This window comes from Pararge aegeria, chromosome 21 (genome assembly GCF_905163445.1).
Source record: "Pararge aegeria chromosome 21, ilParAegt1.1, whole genome shotgun sequence".
NCBI lineage: Eukaryota > Metazoa > Arthropoda > Insecta > Lepidoptera > Nymphalidae > Pararge > Pararge aegeria.
This window is the reverse complement of record NC_053200.1, coordinates 5,613,623-5,631,241: the sequence shown is the minus strand read 5'-3', so window position 1 is coordinate 5,631,241 and position 17,619 is coordinate 5,613,623. Positions and strand designations below refer to the sequence as shown.

The 17,619-nt window shown below is 37.0% G+C and overlaps 3 protein-coding genes across 5 annotated transcripts; 2 read left to right on the top strand and 1 right to left on the bottom strand.

Moving 5' to 3' along the window:
- The first annotated feature begins 457 nt into the window (after positions 1-457).
- Positions 458-5,451, top strand: LOC120633519 (protein ALP1-like). Of its 2 annotated transcripts, XM_039903746.1 has the most exons (3): positions 458-527; positions 753-869; positions 1,942-5,451. In XM_039903746.1, the coding sequence occupies exons 1-3, from the start codon at positions 481-483 to the stop codon at positions 2,819-2,821; spliced, it is 1,044 nt and encodes a 347-aa protein (XP_039759680.1). In that variant the 5' UTR covers positions 458-480; the 3' UTR covers positions 2,822-5,451. The 2 variants fall into 2 exon arrangements, with proteins under 2 accessions (XP_039759680.1, XP_039759679.1); XM_039903745.1 differs by lacking the exon at positions 458-527 and having other exon boundaries at positions 555-869.
- On the bottom strand, positions 867-6,214 carry LOC120633520. Its single transcript, XM_039903747.1, has 2 exons — positions 5,733-6,214; positions 867-1,621 (listed from the first exon to the last, which is right to left on the bottom strand). The coding sequence occupies exons 1-2, from the start codon at positions 5,917-5,919 to the stop codon at positions 1,008-1,010; spliced, it is 801 nt and encodes a 266-aa protein (XP_039759681.1). The 5' UTR covers positions 5,920-6,214; the 3' UTR covers positions 867-1,007.
- A 3-nt stretch (positions 6,215-6,217) lies between these two features.
- Positions 6,218-15,647, top strand: LOC120633518 (protein PRRC1-like). Of its 2 annotated transcripts, XM_039903743.1 has the most exons (9): positions 6,218-6,338; positions 6,518-6,678; positions 7,282-7,457; positions 7,998-8,122; positions 9,355-9,501; positions 10,487-10,589; positions 12,136-12,306; positions 14,688-14,877; positions 15,492-15,647. In XM_039903743.1, exons 2-9 carry the CDS (start codon positions 6,526-6,528, stop codon positions 15,615-15,617), a joined length of 1,191 nt encoding a protein of 396 aa, XP_039759677.1. In that variant the 5' UTR covers positions 6,218-6,338; positions 6,518-6,525; the 3' UTR covers positions 15,618-15,647. The 2 variants fall into 2 exon arrangements, with proteins under 2 accessions (XP_039759677.1, XP_039759678.1); XM_039903744.1 differs by lacking the exon at positions 6,218-6,338 and having other exon boundaries at positions 6,357-6,678.
- Positions 15,648-17,619: the final 1,972 nt, after the last annotated feature.

Below are 17,619 nucleotides of genomic sequence, written 5' to 3'. Positions count from 1 at the left end.
CTGAGTTTCTTTCTTTTAGCACGAAAGAGGTTCCAGCATTTTGAACATTAGTATCTTTCATCAATATTTGGTAATATTTTCTTGTGCTTTTAACTGAGAGAATTATTTTGCACTTTGTTTTGACTTACATCTTAAGTAGGTAGTTTTTCTGGAATCAGTTCAGCTACCCAGCAGCCTACAATAATGAAATATATCCACTATTCTGTGCTGAAAGATCAAAATGCTTTCAAGGCCAGAGATAATATCGCAAAACCTCTTATGTCATTAAATGCACTGCCATTAAAATGTAACGTGTAAGAACATTGACTCCATGTGTTGTACAGCTGTTTTTTTTTTGTAGAACACCAAACCAAAGAGAATTTAATCATTACGACTAATTAAGACTTAAGCTCCGTCCACACGGCGCGTTGCGTTGCGTTGCGTCGTCGCAACGCAAATATTTTGACGCATAGCCGGCCACACGGGCGCTGCAGCGTTACTATGACGCAGTCAACGTTCCGTCGGCGCAGCGGCGACGCACAGTTGCGGCAAGTATTTTGAAAAAAATTCGCAGTCAGTCTATAGCAAATCATGGATCGGAAAAGACGTCTAGCATTGCTCCTATTACTACGTCACCGCCGAAATCGACGCAAGATCACAAGACGGTACTGGATCAGTCCTTTCATTTCATTAAGAAATCGTGATGGACAGTTTTTTTTTTTAGAATATCGGGAGTTGCTATTAGACGAAAAGAAGTTTTATAATTTTTTTAGAATGAGTGTATCCAGCTTCGAATGTTTATTGAAGTCCTTAGAACCACACATACGAAAAAACTATACTAATATGAGGAATCCAGTGGAACCAGTAGAAATGCTGGGAATCACTTTAAGGTAACTATATAAATATATTTAAGTAATAAAAATATAACAGTTTTTTTGGTTTGTTTAATTAGTAATCAACTCACAAATAATCAGCAATTGTCATAATTTTAAATTTAGACATTATTTAAGAGAGATATCATCCAGTAATTACAAATTAGAAAAATCGTATTCAGTTTCTTCACTTGCTTGAGATGTTTCTGGAGATGTAATTGAATTATTAAAATCAGAAATGTATGTACTTTGAAAATTTGCTGTTTGATACCCATATGGTGGTTGGTGAGACGTTGATGGGCCACTCACATATGATGATGTTTGTCCATACCGCATTTCATCTATAATTTGTATAACTTTACTTTGGAAACGGAGAGTTTCTCGGTCGGAAAATTCTTGAATAGATGGCAATATAGCTCTGAAAAAGGACATATGGCGATTTTCCGGCTCCTTGAGAAGTTTTAGTCCTTCTCTTTCAAACTCATCCATTTGCATTGCCCTTTTGCGCGCGACTGGAACATAGCGCGGAGTGTTGTCTGTGGTAATGTCATCATTTGTAGACGTAGATTCATTGTTGATTTCTCTAGGCGAGTCTAAGCTAGATTCGGTGGCATTTTGTTCCACTTTTCTCAAAAAAAGGAGTTGATTGTATAAATGATACTTCTTCAGTTTCGTAGCGCCCGAGCCCGATTTTGATGCTTCTTTTAATTTTTTTGAATATCTGAAGTAATTATCTTTTACACTTCTCCATTTTTTTATTAAATCATTACCTGCAAAACCAATAGTAAACATGATTTAATAATTTATACATAGTGAATTTCTCGATAAAATTTAATGACATATTCAGATATCGTTAACAAACACTATGTGACCGACTCTGGAATCGTGAAAATATAACAGCTGTTACATACAAAAAGCAATACCTACTGAATCAAAATGTATGCAACAGCTGCTATTTTTTTCGCGATTCCAGAATTAATTGGTTACATAGAGAAAGTTATTTGCTATCGATGTCTGAATATGTCAGTATTTTTTTTCGGGTATCTATCTATCTCATAAATGCATATTATAATAATTATTTTCTTTTCAGATACCTAGGAAGTGGAAATTCAATAACTGATTTACATTTCAAATTCAAACGGGGAAAATCTACTATTGCATATATAATACAAAGAGTTTGTCGTGCTATATGGACCAATCTTCTTCGAGACAACATCCCTGAACTGACAACTGAAAGTTTCCAAACAATAGCGAGGGGTTTTGATGTAAAGGCAAATTTTCCTCAATGTGTTGGTGCCATCGACGGCAAACATATCCGCGTGTGTAATCCTGCAAATAGTGGCTCACTTTTTTTTAATTATAAAGCCTTTTTTTCGATTGTGTTGCTAGCTATTGTGGATTCAAATTACAAATTCGTATTTGTCGACATCGGTGCATACGGAAAAGAATGCGATTCAACCATATTACAAAATTCTAAACTGTACGAGCTAATGATTAACAACAACTTACCACTACCTCAACCCCAGCCACTCTCTGGTAGCAATATACCAACCCCGTATGTATTTGTGGGTGACGAAGCTTTTGGACTGAGCAAACATATTATGCGTCCATATGGCGGTCAAAATCTCGACTTACAACAAAAGGTTTTCAATTACCGTCTAAGCAGAGCCAGAAGATATGTCGAATGCGCTTTTGGGATTATGGCTAACAAATGGCGCATTTTTCACAGACCGATAGACGTGTCCTATGACTTCGCTACTGACATTATAAAAGCATGTTGTGTATTACACAATTTTGTCGCTGATCGAGACGGTTTTAGACAAAGAGATAAATTTGCTATAAGTGTTGATGAATTTCTCCCAATACAACCCGTACATGAAGAACAGACAGCACCGAATGTCATAAGACAGCAATATGCGACCTATTTTATGACTAGAGGAACTCTGCCTTGGCAGCTAAATAAGGTATAATTGTATTATGAGGGTTTTCAAGATTTTCTTGCACCGCCAATTCCGCGATCAGTAAAAAAATAATATTTTATACCTACTCAGCGTAGTCTAGGTTAGTTTTGAGCTAAGTAATAAAATAGTACTCACGCTAATCTAAATTCCCTAAGTTTTAAAATTTTAGAGTGTCGAGATATTAATTGAGTAGTCCACTTTCAAACCCCGTTAAGTTTATGCAGCAATTAATTGAGAAAACTAATTAAAATGTTTAGACTTAAAATTACGATATTAAGATGCATTTTTTTGTGTATTACATGAACTTAGTAGCACATCGAATTAAATTATGTTAGCAAATAAAATCACTCTTTCATAATAATCATTTAATTTGCATTTTAAAATTAAACATAGCTAGTTTTGCAAAAGATTTTTTAACATAGATAGTTTTGCAGTTGTATGCAATCAACATAGGCAGTTTTGAAATAATCAAATATAAGCTTCTATTTTCCTCTACTCTTAAGAAATTACAATTTTTATCTATTATTACACTCTTAAGTCTATTTCTTCGTGTATTATGGTTTCTTCATTATCAGTCTCTTCTATAACAGTCTCATTTGGTTCTTCTTGAAGAAAATTGTAATATTGTAAATAATCGTAAGAAGCCCAATCTTCACCGAAATGTTTTTTCAAAAGATTTCGCACATCATTTAACTTTACTGGTTTTACTGGAACTCCAACATTCATCATAACGGGCACAATATTTTCGAATGATTTGCCTCTTTTGCAAACGTTGCCATAATTTATTACCTCAGATACATAATTAGGTTCCCCTTTAATGGCAATTCTATTATTTTTATCCTTTCTTAAAAAGAATCTTTTAGAGGCATTAAATTGAAAGTGCCAAGATCCAGGTAACTTAAGTACGTTTTTAACGCTTGATTTCCAATCATAAAAATGGAAGTCGCTGCCTAGTCTGAGAACCGTACCATACTTTTTAAAAATATCAAAATATGTCTGGGGTTCCACAATGACTTCTAAAGGACGTATTTCTCTTTCGATATTTCCAAATACACGGTCGGGGGGCAAAAATGAATGCCCCACTACAGGGAATATCAGCGTAAGTTTCTTGATGTGACGTGGAGCTTTTGTTTTTAGCCAATATGCCAACATTCCCAAAACGATTGAGTTTTTATTTTGCCCCCCACAACCGTCGCAAAATAATTTAATATGACTAACAGTGTCTTCAAAATTGGTATTCATTAGCCGATGAAATACCGCCGAAGCAATCTGATTAGATCCTTTCTTTGCCTCAGTTTCCAACCACGTGTAAATAAATGTGTTTAAACAGTTTTGAGCCCCACGAGATGGCCCTTGACATACTGTTAAGTTATACGTATACAATTGTCGGCTAAAGTAGGCACTCTGGTCTGGTACTTTTGGTAAAACCAAATTCTTTTGACAGTCAAAAGAGAAAATTATTTCGTTGTCGCCTTGTGTTTTGAGGCTAGTGTAAAAGCATTTGGCCTTTAGCTTGTGAATACGAAGCTGAGCTATTTGCAGCTGTTTTTTTGCTGTGTCGCGTTCTCTTTTAATAACTTCTTTTAATTGAATGCATTTAGAACATGCATCTGTAGCGGGAGACTTAAAACTCAAATTAAAGTACTTGTTAAAGATACGTCGGAAAAATTCATATCTCACTGACACATTCTGAGCGTCATCGTTGTAAAGTTTATGCAATTTTTTTATACTTAGATCGCTGCTCAGATATTGCACAGTAGATCTTCCTCTAACATAATGTGATTCCAAAGCTTCAAGTCCCTTTATAAACGATTTTACGGATTCTGTGCGATCAGAATACAGATTGGACTTTCTATTACCTCCTCTTCTTTCTTTCGGCATTGCCATCGTGATTAAATGCTGTTTACAAATTCTTTGAATTCTGTCCCTAGAGATTCCCAGAATTGTGGTCATTGCTTTTTGACACACCTTAATTAATTTGACGCGGCGTCTTCCAGCCAAATTTTCGTGCTTTGGTATAAAATAGCATATAGTCTGGGATTTTCTCTTTCCTTCTTTTTTAGGAGTTTGCGCTGTACAGTATTTTAATAAAAAAGTATCTTGGGTGACTTTAACTGAAGTTGAATAAAAATTCCGATGAAATTTACTGTAGTCTTGAACCGTTAAGTCGTTACACTTGTATCCCTGTTTTGAATTTCCATGTACACATTGTGGTATAACTGGCAGTCCCTTAGGCATATGTCTAAAACAAAACAGATAGGCACATTAATAAATAACAATAGAGCAAAAAAATCCCCAGCAAATAACCAGGTATCTATCCTATTTACAAAAGGTAACCATAAAATAATAATCTTACCGTTTCGACTTCTCAAGTTCTCTCTTCCATGTAGATTTATCAGCTATCTTTTTACGTCCTCTTCTGTTTGGTGCCAAAACAACTTCTTGTTCTTGATACTCCATGATAATTTTAATAGAAAATACCTCGTTTTTAAAAGCCTGCAGTATCTGAAGAAAGCAACGCGTGCATGCACTTCGACAGTATTATGCGTACTGGCACTCAAGATGGCGGCTTTTGCAAAAGTCACCACGCAACTTAGCGTCGTTTGCAAGTTAATACAAACTTAGCGATTTTTGAAAGTGGACTGCCGATCAACATAACGACTTTTGCAAAAGTATTGAGATTTCAATCCCATTTTATTCTTATCATAGCGAGTTTTAACACAGTATATTAAATGCTGACGTTAATATTTTAAATCCTTAACCGATTGGCGCCATTGGATAAAAAATGTTTTTTTTTTAACATAACGTGGTTTGCAAGTGGACTACTCAATTTTGTACTGATCGCGGAATTGGCGGTGCAAGAAAATCTTGAAAGCCCTCTTAAATAAAAAAAACATAAATATCTGTACTGTGAACTCACCAACTTTATTTTTTCGTTCAGCTGTGAAATTCTCGTAATCAGGAAATAAAACTTTTGATATGTCTTCCCAGGCTTTTGTTTTTAAATTTTTATTTTTAAAATCTACGTTTGACTTGTCCCATATAATTTCCCTTTCCTGTATCAATGTAATCAAGTAATCTATGTCAATTTCTTCAATGGTATTCATTTTACCCTGCAAATAAAACTAATTACCCTGCAAATAAAACTAAATACAAAAACGTAAACGTAAAACGAAATGAGCTTCCGTGTATCCTCTCTGTCAACGCACAAGCAACTGAGCGCTGACGCTCCGACGTCGCACGAGTAAACCCCCTCCCGCTTCGTCTCGGGGGCTGCTGTCCGTCATGTGTGCGTTGCGACGACGCAGCGCGCCGTGTGAACACCTTGGTTATTTGTATGTAAAACAACGCAGTGGTAGCGCTGCGTCGACGCAACGCTGACGCAACGCGCCGTGTGGACTGGCTCTTACGTAGATGTAGATACCGAAGAGAACACGTAAACAGCTGTCAATTCGTCGTTTGGCTGATATTGGAACTGTCACAACAAATATTTATTTGTTGTTTAAGTATAATTTTCTAATTCATGGTAATTTGCTCATTTACTCAATCTTACATAGTTACCCAGTTTTTATTTACGAATTTTTGCTGCGTTTTGCAGAGTTAATCAATTGAAAGAAATATAGAATGTACTAAAGGTGTCGGCTAAATATGGTTGACCTAGGTGTATGTTCGGTGTTTGATGAATTTTTCATGTTTTTTCTATAGATATAATAATGAATAACGAAAGAAAAAGTAAGATACCCGCGGCACCTACTTTTGCCACCAGTGGCAATCTATTGTCAAATGTAGCACCACCAACTGAACTACCAAATTTTGTAACGACAACCACGACTCAAATTCCACCGGTTTCCAACACCTCTAAAGCGGTAAGTACAGAATATAAATAGTAAATAGTTTGGCTCCCGTTCGATGTATAATATGAAAATTAGAGCACCCACAACACTGTTCCAATGTAGGTAAAAATCTTGTCACTTGTCAACAACATCAACCAGGCACAATATCTTAATATGCTCTCTGAGGATATGCACAGTGCTATAGCTACTAGATTACTACGGCTGCTATTGAAAATTTCTTGACTGTACACTTGATACATTACTTCTATTGGCTTAACTCAAGAATCAAACCCAATACTGTGATCTGTAGTTAGAGTTAGCAGAGTTAGTTGGTAGTTGTGTTTCCTCTCCCCGTGCCACATACATTTAACAATGATTGTGATACTTGCCCTGATTAAATCAGACTCCAAAAACTTCTCACTTTTAGTTTATTATAACTTGTGAATTAATCTATTTGTATAGAGGTTTACTAATGTTATACTTATTATTATATCCATACTTACCAACAAACCATGTATACATTTTCTCTGTGTATACATTAGTGTCAACCTAACATTTACTTCAAAATACATGTGTTGTATGTTTATTTTTTTGAATTATGAAAAGATTGAAATATTTTTTGATTATGAAATAAAGGTACCAGCAGCACAAGAGATGCCACCAGAACAAGCGATGCCAGCAGCACAAGTGATGCCAGCTGCACAAGTAATACCAGCAGCTCAAGTGATACCAGCAGCCCAACTCCCACCAACAAGCCAAAATATTGGCACAATGCCCAGCCAATCTTCACCAGAGAGTCCTGAGAAATTTAGGTATAAAAATATTTTATAACATAAATTAACATATATTTAACATATATTTATAGGGAACTAGTCACATGCATGTTAACTATTGGCTGTAATGTAAGCATAAACATACATATTTAATTTTTTTCTTAAACTATGCTTTCAAATAACATGCTTTGAAAGGCTGTGTCTTTGATGCTCAAAACTTTGAAGTTTTGCATAACCTAAGCATTGGTTTTCAATGTGTTATGTAATTTCAAACTCAAATTTCTTTTTCATTTTGGCCCATTGCGGATTGGTGAACTCCACACACCTTTGAGAACATTATGTAGAACTCTCAGACATGCATGCATTTTCTCATGCATTTCCTCTCGATGTTTTCCTTCACCATTGAAGAAAGTGATATTAGAATTACTTAAAATGCATATAACTTTATATTATAGAAACATTAGTGGAGTGTGATGGGATTCGAACTCCCGAAAGTGAGCTCCTACCCAATGAGCTATCACAGACATAATATATAATTTAATTTATATATGTAATATGTTTCCTATTTTTTTGTTACAGTCCGGCTATCCCACTATGCAAAGGGGAACCGACTCTACCTATAAGATCACCAGAGGACTCTTTGTCATCTCTATCACCAGAGTCATTGCATGATTCTACACCGGAAACGGAGTTGGAGACGATTGGTATTTCAAATATTGGTCATGATTCTCTGTTTAATTCTTAGTGTAACAGATTTTTTTACCACAATTTAACATTTATCATTGTTAGCCCACCAAAGTCCAATTTTTGGGCACAGGATTCTCTTAGAACAGCTGGGCTTCTTTAATTTTTAGAGCTTTCAACAGAGGTCGCCGTTTTTTTGTTTTGTAGGGAGACTTGAATGACAGCAAGAAAATTATATATACAGCGGACATCTACAAGTCACATAATGCAAAGGTATTTGTATTTTAAAGTGGATGAAAGAGACCAACTTCATCCATTTCTAACAACGACGCGTGTATTTTATTTGCCCTGCGCATTTCATTCGAAAAATGTACTGTCATCAAATTTTTATCGACCTTCAAAAATAGGAATTTTTAAATTTCATTTTATTCATCATCATCACATTAACCGATGGACGTCCACTGCTGGACATAGGTCTTTTGGTAGTTCGAAGTTCCACGGTTCTGAGCCGCTTGGATCCAGCGGCTACCTGCGACGCGCTTAATGTCGTCTGTCCACCTCGTTGGGTGTCGACCAACACTGCGCGTACCAGTTCGGGGCAGTCCATCCTTTCTCCGAACTATGTGCCCGGCTCATTGCCACTTCAGCTTCGCCACTCGTTGAGCTATGTCGGTAACTCTGGTTCTTCTACGAATCTCCACATTTCTGATTCGATCGCGTAGAGATACTCCGAGCATAGGTCTCTCCATCTCCTGCAGAGTGACTCTGAGCCTCCTTATGAGGCCCATAGTTAACGACCATATTTCAGAGCCATAGGTCGTCTTATTACATATTATAATATTTAAACATAACGAGCTGTTGCCCGCGACTTCGTCTGCGTCTGATTTTGTTTTTATCGTATTCAGTATTGCTAAGCCTTAAATGAGTACATGTGACTGTCAATTAATTATAGACAAATAATTTGCAATAAAATAAAATTTCGACTATAATTAAATATCTAAGCTATCCTATCTCTTAAGTTGGACCAGACTGCTCACGGTGTGCCAATTTAATTTAAAATCGGTTAAGTAGTTTAGGAGTCCATCGCGGACAAACATCGTGACAGGAGATTTATATATATTAAGATTATTTTTATTCATATATTTGTTCAAAACAATAGAACAAAAACATGTCAAGATGTAACATTGTTGCTGCCGAACAAGGGGACCTGTATGACGGCAACAAAATTATAAATACCACGGTACATCTACAGGTGACATAATGCCAGGCAGTGGCATCCTAAATTGGATGAAAGGTGCCGTCTCTACCGGAGGGATTTTACAAAGAGTTGCTGAAAAAGCCAAGAGTTCAGTTGATTCCATGATAACCACACTCGACCCGCAAATGAAGGAATACCTAAGTAGGTTTTTATTTTATTTTTCATTTTTTTTTCTACACAAACATATAAGTATACTAGCGGACCCCAGCGCCATCTGTCGGGCTGATTTGTGAATCTAAACCATCCAGGATGCCAGCCAATCGCATACTAAAAAATTCATTTAAATCGGTCCAGCCGTTTAGGAGGAGTTCAGTGACATACACACGCACACAAGAAATATATATATAAAGATTAAGTACTCAATAACACTGCACAGTGATTTCAAAATGAATTAATTCAAATAAAAATTATCGAAAATACATTGTAAATGTACCACAATGCTCGAGAAGTTTATTATGAGTTTACTGCATACACAAAATAAACTTTTCGAGTGGTCAATAACTTTACTTGAATACTATGTCAGAATGTCGCTACCGCGAAATCAAAAGTTTCAAACACGCATATGATAAAGTTGAATATGTACTAATGTATATATGCGTATACGTGTACATAGGTTGCTGTACTACGCGTCGCTAGTCTGGCGGAATATATCGCGATCATGTCGAGGTCATCGGTGACGCGAACCTATGAGTTTTTCCCCTACCAACAATCGCTTAACGCGGCTATAGAAGCTTTCACATTTAAAAGATTTTTCAAAATATAAATAAACTACAGGTTTTTTTTTTTTAATTAACGTGCGTCAAACACTGGGGCAGCTGCTTCTATCACATCTTTGTCCTAAAAAAATATTATTTTTGACGGCCGATTGGCGCAGTTTGCAGCGACCCTGCTTTCTGAGTCCAAGGCCGTGGGTTCGATTCCCGCAACTGGAAAATGTTTGTGTGATGAGCACGAATGTTTTTCAGTGTCTGGGTGTTTATGTGTATATTCTAAGTATTACTGTATATTATTCATAAAAATATTCATCAGTCATCTTAGTACCCATAACACAAGCTACGCTTACTTTGGGGCTAGGTGGCGATGTGTGTATTGTCGTAGTATATTTATTATTCTTATTATATTTCAGACAGTGGTGGCGATATGGTGCTAGTGGTCGTTTCAGATGCGACAAAAGTATCATCACCCGTGCGAGAGGCATTCCAAACTGTTTTTGGAAAAGCAACAGTACTGTAAGTCGAATAATTTATGCGTACCATAACAATAAATGTATCGTTATTATGACAGCTTATAAATTATAGTTATAATATTGTATTGGGTAGATAATTGAATGATATTAAGCATCGTAAAGATACAGAAATGTTTATCATATACATATAATAAATGCAATGCCAGTGAAACTTATATGTAAGAATGTAGTATATGCTTATAATATATATACGGAAGCTTGTCGGTCTGTTTGTTGCCTATTTGGGCTCAAACGTTGAACCGATCTTGCATTCGTGACATAGAATAATAGAGATAATATTTATCCCGGAAAAGGAGCTAGTGAAAGTTACTGGGATTCAAAAACTAGCATTTGTTACTTATTGTACTGATCTTGATGAAATATTGCATAGAAATAGTTTGTATCCTAGAGACGTCATAGGATACATTTTATCAAATTCAAAATTCAAAATTCAAATTCAAATTCATTTATTTCAAGTAGGCCTACTTTATAAGCACTTTTGAAACGTCAAGTATGTATGTTTGTGTGACTCTACCACCGGTTCGGAAAGCAGATTCTACCGAGAAGAGCCGGCAAGAAACTTAGTAGTTGCTCTTTTCCAACATCAACATTTACAATCATTTTGCTATCTTGCGGGAGATGAGAGCGAGGCTGGCTGCTTCCATTCTACCTTGTCTTTGAGGAATTCATCAAGTGTATAGTAACCTCGCTATCACGGAATATTAAAGGGTTTTAGCGGGATTTTCAAAAACCCTACATAAAAGCCATCCATACCATCTAGTATCTAGCAAGTAAGCGTAGTTTGTGTAATGAAATACATAAAGAACTTATAGTATAAACATCCAGACACTGAAAAACATTATGTTCATCACACAAACATTTTCCAGTTGTGGGAATCGAACTCACGGCCTTTGACTCATAAAGCAGGGCAACAGGGATACATCATCTGTGATGAAAAAAAATTCAACTGTCATAACGGTTTATGAGATACAGCCTAGTGACAGACTAACAGACAAACGAACAGAAACGGAAGGACAGCGGAGTCTCATTAACAGGCTCCCGTCCTTACCCTTTGGGTGTGGGTACCCTAAAAATACTACTCCGTATTATCATATTAAGAACCCAGATATAGGTGATAGCTCAGTAGGTGGCACTTCGACTTCACTTTCGTGGTGCCGAGTTCGAATCCCAGCACGCACCTCTTACTTAAAGTTATGTGCGTTTTAATAACAAAAATATCAATTGCTTCGACGGTGAAGGAACAATGCCGCCCTTTGTATCCTACTTTTTAAGTTTATTTTTGTTGTGTCCATTGTTTTTTTTTTACTATTTGTGGTTTACAAATAAAGTGTATAAATAAATAAATAAAATAAATAAATAAGGAAAACATCGTGAGGAAACCTGGCCCTGGGAGTTTTCTATAATGTTCTCAAAGATGTGTGGAGTCCACAAACCTCTACGACCTTAACCCCTTCTCATTGTGGGAGGAGACCCGTGCCCTGTAGTTGGCCGGTAATGGGTTGATATGAAGATTATCATATTTTCCGTAGGGGCTATCCAGCTGAAAGTGACGTCACAGCCAAACAACCGACCAGCTACGCAGCAGCCTACGCTTCGGCGAAGCAACGCATCGCATACATACGCTCCATGTACAGTGAGCTGACGAACAACGTGCCTGTACTCGCTATCGAAGGATTCATCCAAGAGACTGTCACTGATAGGTGGGCATATCTTTCCTTTACAGTGTCGGCAACGCCTAAATCGGATGCCCAGCAATTTGGGTGATGCGTGGAGAAAAAAAATCGTTTCAAAATCCATTTATTTCAAGTAGGCACTTTTGAAACGTCAAGTATGTCCGTTTGTACTTGTAGTGACTCTACCACCGGTTCGGAAGGCAGATTCTACCGAGAAGAAGCCGGCAAGGAACTCAGCAGATGCTCTTTTCCAACATCGTTTTAAAAAATTAAAAATTCATTTATTTTAAGTCGGCCTAATATAAGCACTTTTGAAACGTCAAGAATGTCTAGTTGTAGTGACTCCACAACCGGTTCGGAAGGCAGATTCTACCGAGGAGAAGCCTGCAAGGAACTTACCAGTTGCTCTTTTCCAACATTGTTTTACAATTTAACAATCTTTATTCTTATGAAAATTAAGCTTAATTTGCTATAATAAGTTGACTTAACAATTATTCACTGTAAAGTCAACATCTCCTGAAGATGCTCCGGTTTCGGCGCGAAACGTGCGTAGAGGGTACATTGCCGAAGATCTGTTTGGTGTGGAGTATAAGGATTGCAGAAATTATAAATTACACCATACCGATTCTACTGCTGTTCGCGGAGTTCAGCAAGTTAAGCTTAATTTTCGTAATATATTATGGATTCCCGCAAAGTAACGCCTGCTTCAATCCAAAATCTTTGTTCTATCTTGTGTGAGGCAGGCAACCTTGTCATTAAGAAATTCATCAATAGTATAATAACCTCGATGTATTAAATGTGTTTTTTACCAACCATGTCGTTTTACCAACTCTTGCGTGATGACGTTAGTCGCTGTCTAAACTTACGAAACCGATTCGGCGGTTCGTAATGTTTAGGAGACTCGTAAAGTGACACTTGAGATAAAGAAAAAAAAAATGTTTAATTTTATATCTGTATGATAACTAGCTTTAGCTCGAACTTCTTGATCGGTCGAGGCGCCTTGGCGGGAATTTTTTTTTTCCATTTCATACAGACACATCAAATAGACTTTAAACTTTGAAAAACTATTATTTTCACAACTGAGAATTTAGAGTAACAACGCAACTTCCCATCATAAGACCTATTTTTTTTTAAATAAGGCATGCCTTTTGCTCTTGATCATACAAGACTGATACTGTATGAATACGCGGTCATACCGATAACATTTTACACTGTGCCCACCTTGGTATGGTGAGTTTAAATATATACTACTACGACAATACACACATCGCCATCTAGCCCCAAAGTAAGCGTAGCTTGTGTTATTGTAATAAAGTGACTGATGAATATTTTTATGAATAACAAACATAAATACTTATAATATACATATAAACACCCAGACACTGAAAAACATTCATGTTCATCACACAAATATTTTCCAGTTGTGGGAATCGAACCCATGGCCTTGGACTCAGAAAGCAGGGTCGCTGCCCACTGCGGCAATCGGCCGTCAAAAACTAACCTTTGAAAAAGTACCTTTTTCACAACTCCGAATTTAGGATTGCAACGCGACGCGACGCAACTTTCCATCGTTAAGCCCTATTTCCCATTCTTTGATGGGTTGTGAGATTTTCGTAGCAATGTAGCAATGAGGGTAGACCCGAAAGAAACAGGGGAGGCTTCGTGCATGGCGAACGCGGTTTTTTCAGATTTTTCTTTGAATTTATTGTTAACTCGTTTTTATGGGTGAGTTCTTTTAAAATACTATAAAAGTTTAAAATTTACGATATATTTTTTTGAAGAACTTGCCCATGTAGGCGGCTAGCTGCTGTGGGAATGGCTCTGGTACTTCACAGCACCAGTCCTTTTCGGGGCGAGTTTGCAGTAGATTTCGGGAAATGTTTGGGGGGCCGCGACTGCCATGTGCGAAGTTACCCCGCCCTTTTCGTCAGTCAATTTCTCCTTTACTAAACATATATACACCTGAAATTGGGAAAAGCAAGAAGTAAAAAAAAAGAGTCGCCTTCATTTTACATGTTCCCCAAAAGCAGTAAAATTTGGAAAGTGGTGTGAGAAACGATGCTGAAGTGGCAATGGGCGGGGCACATAGCTCGGAGAACCGTTGGACGTTGGGGTCTTAAGGTGCTGGAATGGCGACCCAGCACCGGTAAACGCAGCGTAGGTCGGCCCCCAACGAGGTGGACGGATGACATCAGGCGAGTCGCTGGGAGTCGCTGGAGGCAAACCCAGGACCGTGTATTGTGGAACTCCCTACAAAAGACTAATTTCCAGCAGTGGACGTCAATTGGTTGAGGTGATGATGTGATGATGCTGTGAGAAACTGCTACTAGCATAACAATACCCTTAATAAGGGTTTCCTTTACTAATTAAAATCTGTCTTTCTTATAATATCTGTCGTTCTACTTTAGGTGGTACGACCTAAATCTGCTGGTGCTATCGCAGCCTTCGCTCGGTATAGAGCTGCAAGTACAGTCGCAAGCTACCCCGGTGCCGTCGGCAGCAGTTGCGGCGGCTCGGGCGGCGACCGAGGAAGACTACGAGCACGCACAGACCGGATTCAGTGTCACAATCGAGTCCATCATGGCTACCAACTTACAGGTGCTCGTTTATTCCATCTCTAGCTGTTTCTTTTGCTGATTTTTTAGTGGTCTTAGAAAATCCCTTGTGAACCATTCATTTTCCTGGGATAGTGATAAGCCTATTGGAGAAGGGCAGACAAACAAACACACTTTCGTATTTAGAATATTGGTAAGGATAATTTAACAACGCATTACCTTCCTACTACAGGGCGCGGGTCTTTATGGCTACCAACTTGCAGGTAATTGTTTATTTCATCCGCATCATTATCAACTTATTACGTGCACACTACAGAGCATGGGTCTCCATGGCTATCAACTTATACGTGATTGTTTATTTCATCAGCAACATTATCAAACTATTACCTGCCCACTAAAGGGCACGGGTCTCCATGGCTACCAACTTATAGTTTATTTCATCAGCAACATTATCAAACAATTACCTGCCCACTAAAGGGCACGGGTCTCCATGGCTACCAACTTATAGGTTATTGTTTATTTCATCAGCAACATTATCAAACTATTACCTGCCCACTAAAGGGCATGGGTCTCCATGGCTACCAACTTATAGGTGTTTGGTTACCCCATTTCGAAATATCCTTGTACATTTTTTAATTTCTTAACTTTGTCATTTAGGTACTTAACGCACAATGGCAGGAAGCATCGACGGGGGTGTCTAGGAGGGAAATACTGCTTTTGGCGGCGAAATCACTGGCGGGCTCATTCAAGAAGCTATTGGCGGTGTCTGCAGACGCGAATTAGATATACGAATAAATTTTATCAATAAAATACTATTGTAATATTAATTATATATGCTATTATGTAAGTATTTTTTTCTGTATGCTTTTTTTATTTATGAAAACAACAATGAATGTTATTGATTTAAACTTTAACTAAGAAATTAATGTTGTTTAGCTAAACAATATTTTATTTCTATCTGTGATCTAGTAACTACGTATCGGCTTTACATATAGCGCAGTTATATTACACCCGTACACCTACTTGGTTTATAAGCGATGTCGTACTGGTACGCTAAGCCACGAGAGATATCCATACGTTGTTTGAGATATTTATTGATGAACGAAAAACGAAAAAAGTTACGCTTTTAGACTTTTTTGTGTAGTAGCAATGTTACATTTAATGATGAAATATTTAAAAAAATATGTTTACTTCGTTAAGAAACAAAGTTTTGAAAAAATAGTATTGTAATCAAATATTTTATTTTCAGATTAGCACAAAATTTATGAAGAATCTACTTTTATTAAGTTTTAAATATATATAATAAATATTGTAAGTGATATAGTTTTAAAATCAATGCATACCTACTTAAAAATTAAAATATTTAAAGACTGAAAAGTGTTGTACCTTTTTATGAAAGCCCATCAACAGCTAGGGTTTATTAAATTTTTAAAAATAATTTATTGAATTTGGTGAAACTTAAATTATTTTCTTAACCTATGCAGTATAGTTTAAACCCGGCGTAATGAAAATAATAAAAAAACGACTAAATAATTTTATAAGCCTCAGCCCCAATAGGAATGGTGTCGGATCGTTTTTGTCTGCCTGTATGTCTTATAATCTGTGTCATTAAAGATATAAGATACTGGTCGACAGTATTTGAGTCTGAAGAAGCAGTGATGAATACCTATTGATTTTTTGATAATTAACAGCTCTTCTTATCCAGTGCAAGGGTAATTAGTCATAACTACAATTAATATGAATGGTATAACCAACGTCTTTGCTCTTACACACACACTTATAAACTAAATATTGGATATATCTTCCTAATTGCGACACATTTAACCGCAATTTCTAACAAGTAGTTTTAACATTGATATTAATAGAAACAGCCGCCATCTTTATCACTCCATGACCAGCCATAAGGTGTCCTTATTTAATATAAGATGTATCGCCTATATTTGGAGGAAGTAATAAAGTGGAATCATCAAGAAAAGTCGTTTCAATTAGAACCAACTTCCCCTCATGGCGACCCTGGCAGCCGCTTATCATATTGAAATTCAAAAAATTCTAAAATTCAAAAATTCAAAATTCATTTATTTCAAGTAGGCCTAATATAAGCACTTTTGAAACGTCAAATCTGTGTGTGTAGTGACTTTACCACCGGTTCGGAAGGCAGATTCTACCGAGAAGAAGCCGGCAATATATGGGGCGCACAGCGCGAGTTCAACTGGGAGTAATGTTACACAAATGATTACCTAAACTGTGAAATGAATAAGACTGATAAAGTCAGAAAAAAACCACCTTGCCCTCAACGGATCTCGTCTAAGAATGAGCAGGGCCGTAGTTCACTACGCCGGCTCAGCGTGGATTGATAGACCTCACACTTAGGCGCCTTTGAAAATGTGATGGAGTACTCTCAGGCATGCAGGTTCCTCGCGATGTTTTCCTTCACCGTTAAACCATGTGATATTTTAATTGATTAAATATAAATGCATATAACTCCGAAAATTTAATAGGTGAATGCCGGCTATCGAACTTGGTACTTCCGGCAGGCCGAAGCCCTAAACACTAGGATATTAAACCCCCCAAAGTTAAATGATAAAAATATAGCCAGTATCATTCAGGGTGATATAAAGGATTCTAACGATACCTCACAGAAAACTGTTCAGAAGCCTTCGTACAGGAAAGTCGTTTTTGCATATCAAACTCTTTATCGACCAAGTAAAATGCACTTAATGTCAATCGTTTTAATGTCGCAAATTCTGAACTCCTGATTTTTTATACAAACATGTAAAAAGCAAGA

What these genes read in the sequence shown, in the direction of transcription:
- LOC120633519 (XM_039903745.1), top strand. Translation starts at nt 571, where the DNA reads ATGGATCGGAAAAGACGTCTAGCATTGCTCCTATTACTACGTCACCGC. An exon ending in ATGCTGGGAATCACTTTAAG is followed by an intron (nt 870 to 1,941) that starts GTAACTATATAA and finishes TTTTCTTTTCAG; the next exon opens with ATACCTAGGAAGTGGAAATT.
- LOC120633520 (XM_039903747.1), bottom strand. Translation starts at nt 5,919, where the DNA reads ATGAATACCATTGAAGAAATTGACATAGATTACTTGATTACATTGATA. An exon ending in TGAACGAAAAAATAAAGTTG is followed by an intron (nt 1,622 to 5,732) that starts GTGAGTTCACAG and finishes TTGGTTTTGCAG; the next exon opens with GTAATGATTTAATAAAAAAA.
- LOC120633518 (XM_039903743.1), top strand. Translation starts at nt 6,526, where the DNA reads ATGAATAACGAAAGAAAAAGTAAGATACCCGCGGCACCTACTTTTGCC. An exon ending in TTTGGAAAAGCAACAGTACT is followed by an intron (nt 10,590 to 12,135) that starts GTAAGTCGAATA and finishes TATTTTCCGTAG; the next exon opens with GGGCTATCCAGCTGAAAGTG. An exon ending in TCATGGCTACCAACTTACAG is followed by an intron (nt 14,878 to 15,491) that starts GTGCTCGTTTAT and finishes TTTGTCATTTAG; the next exon opens with GTACTTAACGCACAATGGCA.